Source organism: Sapajus apella, unplaced genomic scaffold (genome assembly GCF_009761245.1).
Source record: "Sapajus apella isolate SASKATOON/1434 unplaced genomic scaffold, GSC_monkey_1.0 scaffold30, whole genome shotgun sequence".
Lineage (NCBI taxonomy): Eukaryota > Metazoa > Chordata > Mammalia > Primates > Cebidae > Sapajus > Sapajus apella.
This window is the reverse complement of record NW_022436970.1, coordinates 24,128,037-24,137,123: the sequence shown is the minus strand read 5'-3', so window position 1 is coordinate 24,137,123 and position 9,087 is coordinate 24,128,037. Positions and strand designations below refer to the sequence as shown.

Here is a 9,087-nt window from a genome sequence, read left to right as displayed (position 1 = left end):
GGGAAGGTGGGCACTGCCTGCTGGGAGCATGGTGGGGGTGGAGGCACGAGCCACACAGCTGAGGTAGAGAGGGCGTCCTCCAGCTACAGAGAAGGTGCTGGGAAAGAACACAGAGCCAGAGGGAGGACAAGCAGCTTCACGCCTGCCCTGCACGTCCAGGCATCTCTGGGACAGGCTCTTGCTGCTGAGCCCAGGGGCTGAGCAGCACTGAGAAGCAGCTTCCACCGGGTGTCCCTTCGTCCCTTTGTGCTGAGTTTGTGTCAATGTGGACGCATTACTCCTTCAAAATCATCAAGAAAATGAATGGATGTAGTGCATGTCTGAATATTCTGTATTCTCAACTCTAATATGTCCTGAAGCAAGAGATGATTCCAAATGTGGCACAATTTATCTGAGAATGAAGGCAAAGCCCACGAGGTCTGAATTCTCACGCACTCCCACCTCAAGGAACACGTGCTGCCATGCTGGACATACCAGAGCGGGGAGAGCTCACAGAGGCGGCACACAGGCTCTGGCAGGAGGGGGCCGGGCTCCACAGGGAACGCAGCGGCCCAGCCTCGCCAGACACAGCGTTCTGCCAGGTGCTACGGGCAATGGCCCCATGCATCTTGTGAGGGGTACATACATAATCGTCCCTGGGAAATGGCACGTGGCAGGTTTGACATTGTGAGGGCCGGGGCCAAGGCTCCTCTTTAGAAAGGCTGGGGTGTCTGGAGAGGGAAGAGGTGTAGAGAGGAAGGTCTGGCATGGGGCGGCGTGGGGATTTGCGTTTGCTCCAGCCGAAGATGTCCCCGAGGGAGGGGAGTTCGTGGGCAGCTTTGCTTACACAGCTCAGAGTTTCACAAATCAGCATGCCCAAGGAAAAGCACTGTTTGCTTCAGCAAAAGCAGCGCGGACCACCAGAGGTGAGCCCACGGTACCTTGATCCCAGCATTGCGCAGCATCTCCAGCGTGGGCCGCACGTCCGCCTGCAGCTGGTCCTCCACGCCCGTGAGGCACAGCAGCTCCATCTCCCTCTCCAGGCTCTCGATTACCGCGGCCACCTTGAGGGTCCTGTCATGCATGCTCAGTTTGGCTTGAGTGTATCGGCTCTGGGAACAGAGGGGGAGACGCCTGTGTGCACATGTGTGTACGCGCTCCGCGTGCACACCACAGAGCTGCATGGGCTCTGGGGACAGAGGCGGAGATGCCTATGTGCACATGCTCTGTGTGTACTCAGCTCGGCTGGACTGTTGATATTTAGGAGTTATCAAGCACAATTCTAAGGAAATTGGCACTTCTTTGCTTCTGTGACCCTCCTTTCCCAGCAGACTGGAGAAGTGGTAGAAGCAGAAATGCAGAGGATCACCCCATGCTCCTGCTGAGTGAAGCTGCCTTCACTCCTAGACTACAGCAATCCCAGCTCTAATTTCATACAAAGACAGGAAGAACTAATTTCAGTGGGAGGAAAGAAGTGTCGTGGGAGGATGGGGTGGCTGGGAGTCAGCTCACCTCAAAGTCCTGGTACTGCTCTTCCGTCAGCGACTTTTTTGCAACCACGAGGGTCCGCAGTCCTTCGCGTGCCATGTTTCCGCACTGGAAAAGGAGAGGCCGAGTCACGGGCGGGTCCCACAGAGTCCCTGCAGCCATGTGTGGGGCCGGGGCAGCACCGCTCTGACTGCTGGTGATCTGCTCTCATGCCTGGCACCCTGCCTTCATCACCAAGGCCAGAGATGACTCAGCAGAGGGATGCCTTTACAGACAATATATCCTTTTAACCTTACCACCTGTCTGTTATCTCTAATCCCATCCACCCCTTCACTGGAGAGGTCAAGATGCTGGATGGAGGTGGCGCACACCCCGCCAGGGCTCTCCTGGTGCCCAGCAGAGCTTCTTTCTACCACAACACAGGCTTTTCAAAAAGACATATCCTGAATCCTTAGAACACCACCACTCTAGAGTTTGGACACCAGACTGCATACAGCAAGCACACACAGGGGGTGCATGTGGCAGTGCTGGAGATAGGGGGAGGGGAGTGCCTGGTGCCAGGGAGGGCGTGGGGAGTGTATGCCATGGTGTAGGAGATGGGGTAAGGGGAACACCTGGTGCCAGGGAGGGCACAGGGATGCACAAGGCAGTGCTGGGACGGGGCGAGGGGAGGATCTGGTGCCAGGGAGGGCATGGAGGGGGTTCACACAGCAGTGCTGGGGACGGGGCGAGGGGAGTGTCTGGTGCCAGGGAGGGCATGGGGGGTGTAGTGGTGGTGCTGCTGACAGGGCAAGGGGAGTGCCTTGTGCTGCCCAGGAAAAGTGCTGAGAAATGACCCAGGCACATCTGCACACTCGGAAACGCATGAAGTGTGCACACATACATGTCATGGCCCCCCAGTCACACACAGAGACCCTGTCACTGCCCATCATCTCTCCAGGGGAACAGGAGCCCTTCACACAGGAGGCCCCATGCTAATGAAGCCACGGTACTGTATCTGCTCATCAAGGTCAATCTGGAGGCCAATAAACATGATTGAATTCTTCATATTTTTTGCAATTTCTTTTAAATTCCTCCAGTTTATTGGATTTGATACAGATTTGGAGGCTACAGGGATGGCAGGAGGGGCTGGAGGAGAGGCAGTGGGTCTTGCGCCCCTTTTCATGCACCCACCAGCTGTGTCTCTTTCTCTCCTGTTTAGGAGTCGGAATAGTGACCTCTACAGGGTCATGTGTTACCGTAGACAAAGGAGGTGACAATCACTGTGAATTACACAGTCAAGGCTGTCATCGCATTATACCTCCTGTCATTCCCAGTTTTAGCGACAGATGAGTCTTCAACAACATGGATTTGAGCTGCGTGGGTCCACTTTTACACAGATGTTTTTCAGTAAAGCTCAAGCAGAGTGAAACTGCCATTCCTGCCTCCCCTTCCACCTCCGCCACCTGCTCTGCCTCTGCCCTCCTGAGAGAACCAGACCCACCCTCCTCCACCTCAGCCTCCTCCACATGAAGATGGTGAAGAAGGTCTTCACAATGACCCACTCCCACTTACTCAAGAGCAGATACATTTTCTCATCCTCATGATTTTCTTAACAACACTTTTCTCTAGCTTACTTTATTGTAAGGATGCAGTATATAATCCACATAACACATAATGCGTTAATCTACCTATCCGTGTTATTGGTACAGCTTCGGTCAACAGGAGGCTATGTAGTTAAGTGCTGGGGAGTCAAGAGTGACGGGCTGATTTTCAACGGCGCCGGGGGCCTAGGCCCTGACCCTTGAGTTGTTCAAGGTTGACCTGTACTTGTTTCCTTTACAGTATGATGTCCAGCACCTAACTCAAGTTTGTGTTTAGAGGGAAGGAAGCCCATCACCTCACACCTCCAGTCATCCAGGACATCACTATTTCAGGTCTGTTCACAGACTTACATATTCTCACATCTCAGGTTTTCAGAAAGTGGTCCTTTCTGTTATGTGATCATTGAAAAGTTTTTGTTTTTGTTTTAAACACTTGGAGAACACAGGTTGACAGCCAAAAATTCAGTTCTGGAGGAGCCTGATGGAAGCAGAATAACGCACTTTGAACTCGGGCTCAAAGAACCTGCTGTTTCATTTCTTTTTAAAGACAATGAAGGGCTTTCAACACTGTAGTAATATCACAACAAAGACACTGGTGAAGGGGCAAACCATTTATCCAAGGAAAGAAAATACAATGTGAGAAAATAAAGGCACAAAGAATTTTTAATAAAGTTATCTTTGTGAAAAACATTCTGACATTATCTGTCTGCTGTAAGACATTTATTGATCTGACCTCATAAAGCTAAATAAATTAAACAAGTATTTTACAATTAATTGCACGTCATTATGACCAAAAGTAATTTTTATGGCATTTTACTAGGTCTTCAGGGAGTTTAATTTATTCATGTCCCTGATGAAATAAAAGTGCCCTGAAGGAGATATTGATTCATATTGCCAATACCGCTGCGAACACCAGGGCGTGGGGGCACAGACAGACCATCCCTGCTGTCCAGGGAAGGAGGAGAGACTGGATTCCAACAGCCACATGCACACAGGACAAAGGGCCACGTTGACAATGACAATGGTCTCCGATGGACTCGGAAATCCAACTACTCATTAATACATCAACTCAGCGATAAGCTAATCTCATGAGGCTATCTACAAATATTTATTTAAGGAGAATTTAATGAAATATGGGATTGCTTACACTTGCATCTCAGGTTCTGTTTTTAAGTGAATCTTATGCACACATTAGCATTAGGTTAAAATTCTAATGAAAATCTCCTTTCAAATATTTATGTTACAAAAGAAATACATTAAAATATAACTTTGATTACACATAAGTATTATTTCAGAATAGTGAATGACTGATAATGCTTTCTATTTCTCACTATTATACACAAAATATTCTCTGTAAGGACCTACTTGTATAGATTGACATGCACTCACACACAAAACAAAAATGATAATTATTTATACAGAAAGTAAACTACTTATAATTAAATAGGACTCCTACTTTTTGTGCTATATGAAACTGAGAACTGTAAGCATTTAAAATAATTTAGTAGAAAATGATACTGTGTTTGACAACCTATGTGGTTTCCATCAGTGTCTGGTTTGACGTTTTGACAGCTCAATTTATTTCAATGATACCAGTGTCTACCAGCTGGGGAAAGGCTATCATTTTTCTGTCATCTATTCAGTAAATTTCATAAAAGCACTGTGAACAACGCTGAGAATCACTCCCTTACCTCCTCTTCCAGCCAGTCATTGTACTGCACGATGGTGGACATGGCCACATCAGCGCCCTTCATGTAAAACGTGATTTCTGCCGTGGATTCATCCTGTCGTGGAACAGAGATAAACACAGGCACATTGAGGCTGCAGTGCTCGGTGCAGATAACTGCCAGTCTCATAAAACACACACTGGGAAAAGCCGTTCCTACTGAGCGTGCTCTGCATGGTGAGCTCCTCACTCATCTTCCACGCGGAGGACTGGGCCCTCTCTCCAGTGCTGGTGTGACCAGGACTGAGAACCAACTGTGTGTCTTGAGACGCTGAAATGTTTGAATGTGTTAACGAATATATGATTTGGGTTGCGTTCTCTTAAACTTTTATAGTTTGATTGAATGCTTCATTGTTTAATCAACTTTCAAGATAAGATTTTGGTGTTTGCTAAAAAAAAATTAAAGTCTATTTTAGCAACTTTATGGTCATAAATCAATGTTTAAAAGTAGAACTCTTTGGCATGTTATTTTTGTTGAAATCAAAACAGCTTTAGTTGATTTCAAAAATTAATAAATCCCATCCACATTATTGATTCTGCCTTAGTTGTCTCAGGAGAGTTATTTTCACACTAGAGACACACTAGCTTTGCACACATAATTTATTAGCTAAGATTTCATTTAAATAAAAACTGTAACAGCATAAAGCACTTGAGTAAATATTTAACTTTCTTTCGGGAAAATCTGTGTCTAAATGGCCCGAAAACGAAATGTCTGAAGCCATGGTGTGGCACCCTCGTCACAGGCCTGGGGGCAGGCGAGCTGCAGCCTCACCCTGACGATGATGCCCATCCGCTTGCTCTCGGAGGTGAAGGGGAACAGCTGCAGGATGCAGAAGCTGAGGACCTGGCCACCGGGGGTCTTCAGCTGCATGGAGGTGAGGTCCCTGCTGACCAATGTGAGGCCCACACTCTCCGTCCACTGCACCAGAGCGACCTATGGGAGAGCAGCAACACATGACGTCCCACTGCCTCAGGAAAGCCGCATGGAGGCCACAGCACGTGGGTGGTTAGAAAGCTGGCCAACATGAGAGAACTGCAGAAATACTTAGCTGTTCAGAACTTCTTGTTTTTGCAGCTAAGTATAAACTTTTGAATGACATTTTCTAGAGGAACACTGAGCAATACGACAAAGTCCCTTAGTATTATTCTTTAAAATGAAGACCATTACGGATCATAAAGACTTTCTTTACAATTTGTGTTAATTGCTCCCTAGAGCCAGATGCTTTTAATATAGAGAATGTAGCTCGCCCCATCCATCTTCGGTGGGTGGGTGAGCAAGTTACACAGTTACACGACTTTTCAAGGTTCCTCCCTCCCCGGTTCCATGGACTCCATGAAAGGGCAAACAGTCTGAATCTCTTGTTTATTTATTTATTTATTTATTTTTAATTTTTTAAAATTGCATTTTAGGTTTTGGGGTACATGTGAAGAACATGTAAGATTGTTGCATAGGTACACACATGGCAGTGTGATCTGTTGCCTTCCTCCCTATCACCTGTATCTGGCATTTCTCCCCATACTCCCCCCCCCCCACTCGCCCCCCCCCTCTTTCCCCCGGACAGACCCCAGTGTGTGATGGTCCCCTCCCTGTGTCCATGTGTTCTCATTGTTCAACACCCGCCTATGAGTGAGGACATGTGGTGTTTGATTTCTGAATCTCTTGTTTATACTATTTTTTCCCTAAAATAAGACATAAACTGGTGAGTAATTAATTAATGTATTTACATGTAATATTTGCAAATTTAAAGGAGACAAAATAGACAACAGAAAGCAGACCTGGGCTCTAGGCCTAAGTGTGAAAGCTATGGCCAGGTCTTCATTCTGCTGGGGCACGCTCCTCTCCTGTCAGGTGGAAAAATGTACTTCCAAATGGTTTTGGGGCCAAAATAATATGAGTGATTCCCTGACATATGGCAGGTACTCAAAAATAGAATGTGTTCTTACTGATAATTATTTATTGATTTATTAAAAGCTAACAATCACAAGAAGAGCAATTTTAACATTAATAATTTGTAAACAGTACTATGACAGTAAGTGTTTTCTGATGAAACTCTGTCTTTAAAAGCAACCTCCCACCAGACATTAATTAGATAAACATGACACACCAATCCTATTATGCAGCTAAAGGTGCACCAACCCTGAGAACATGCTCTCCTAACATCCTACCAGGCTGCAGGGATGAGACGCCTCACCCGCAGGATGGCCCAATCACATGGCCACTTCAGTCAGGGTCCCCGTCTGCTCTGCAGGCTGGCTGCCACCCACAGTGCTCAAGTCCCTCACGGCCTGGACAAGGCCTCCTCTGAAACCCCACCTCATTCTCAGCTCCCTCTCCTGAAGAGCAGGTCCTCGCCTTCAGTTTTAACTACCACCTCACTCTCAGCCAAACCATTTTAAACGCTTGGGTTCTGAGAATGCAAGTCACTTCAGGAACATTTTAAATACTGCCTAGTGTCTAGGATACGGTTAAGTCAATCGTGGGCCCTGAACATTCCTGTGAGGATAGGTTCCCACGCTTAGCGAGCTCTGGCTCTGCGGCTAGCTGCTCAGGTTGGGATCAGACCCTGGGCAAATGGCTGCTGCCCTGCGACCCCAGGGTCCTTGTCTACAGAACAGCTGTGGCCGAGGCAGCGCTCAGAGCTGCAGCGAGGATTCGAGAAATGAGGTGTGAGGGCACGTGGTGGACGGTCAGTACAGCAAGGCCCCAAGAGGACGCCAGGGCTCCGTCCTCATCCTTTCTCACAGGAGCCCTCCAGACACGTGCTCATGGGCAGACCAGAAACAACTCTTAAAGTCAGATTTTCTAAGCAATTCCCCAGACGTCTGACCACAGAGTTCCTCCAGCGTGACCTTCCATAGTCTGAGGGTGAAAACTGCTTCCTTTCTTTTCATGCTTTAAACTCGACGCAGCAGGGCACTGCCGAGGCGGGCTGTGCAGAGAAAACGGAAAACGACCCACCACCATGTCTCTTCCAGGCTTTGAAAAAGCTGTGTGCATGTGGCAGGTGGGGAGTGCCACAGTGAAGCCAGGGATCATGATGGTGTCACCAGTGCCGCACGGAGGTGGTAGCACCTGGCCCTCCTTCTCAAGGCTGCCCAGGTGCCACTGCCACTGACCCAGCCCCCTGGGCATGCTTTTGAGAGAACCGTAGTGCAAAAGCCCCAGCTTCTTTCCTATCACGTGAAATGACCTCAGGTGACTTTCTCAAACATATTTATGTTCTAATTAAGGAACTAAACAAACAAACAGGCCAACTGGTCTAGGGTAATGAAGACACACACATATTTATGCAGCTCTAAATGATGTGTACAATGTGTCAGCATTTACCTTTTATACATTTCTGAGACTTCAAAAGGGTTACAAAGTTAGGTCAGCTTATGATGTATGGAATAAAATACTTCTGGAAAAGCAGGATTGAGAGGGAGATTATAACTACGATTCTACATTTGCAGTCATATCAGTTACTAGACCCGACACACACTTCTACAGAAAAGGAGTCAAACAGCTCTTCTCAGCTGGAGTTCTTCATCGGCATCCCAGAGAGCAGATGTGATCTGAAGTGCCATTTTCTATTTCCACGGATGGCACACAACTCTTCCTGCTCTACACAGAGAGGAGGTAATACCTCACACCAACGACCGGAGCCCTCAGGCAACTGGGGTCCCTCCTCCCTGGAACCGGAGAGAGAGGCTCAGAGGCTGCGGTTCCCTTTTCCGGCAGGGAGCGGGTCTGCCCACACCATGGCTTTCATCTTCCCCGAGCGGCTCTCCAGCCCCGCTGATTCACGCCACAGTCCCAGTTGCTGGACATGCTTCACACCTGCCTTCGGAAGGAGGGGTGACTATGTACAGTGTTCATCACATAGAAATGCAAATCTCACGCAAACACATAAGACCATACAGTTAGCTATTTATAAATTCAGGGACAGCAAAATGTTACATATTAGATTAGTAACTAACAAGATGTAACTGTATAGAATTATTTTTCTGTAAGTAACACTATGAAGGGAGATACTTCATTTCCATATTTAAGAGAAAAATAGCATTTACTTTTATTAATTCACCCGCATGTAAGGGCCTGTGCAGCTTGTTGGGTGCCTGCCCAGGATCTCCTGGTCCTCCGGGTAGTGGGACGTGGGGCGGGGTCCGGTCTCAGCCCCAGGACCTGCTGGTCCTCCGGGTAGTGGGACGTGGGGCGGGGTCCGGTCTCAGCCCCAGTACCTGCTGGTCCTCCGGGTAGTGGGACGTGGGGCGGGGTATGGTGTCAGCCCCAGTACCTGCTGGTCCTCCGGGTAGTGGGACGTGGGGCGG

The 9,087-nt window shown here is 48.1% G+C and overlaps 1 protein-coding gene across 1 annotated transcript in view; it reads right to left on the bottom strand.

The window, feature by feature from the left end:
* ATP9B (ATPase phospholipid transporting 9B (putative)) overlaps positions 1 to 9,087 on the bottom strand; it is a 291,524-nt gene that overhangs the window by 49,364 nt on the left and 233,073 nt on the right. Inside the window, 4 exon segments of the mRNA XM_032293812.1 lie at positions 921 to 1,091; positions 1,492 to 1,575; positions 4,742 to 4,834; positions 5,549 to 5,710. Of these exon segments, the coding sequence (XP_032149703.1) occupies positions 921 to 1,091; positions 1,492 to 1,575; positions 4,742 to 4,834; positions 5,549 to 5,710 (510 nt within the window).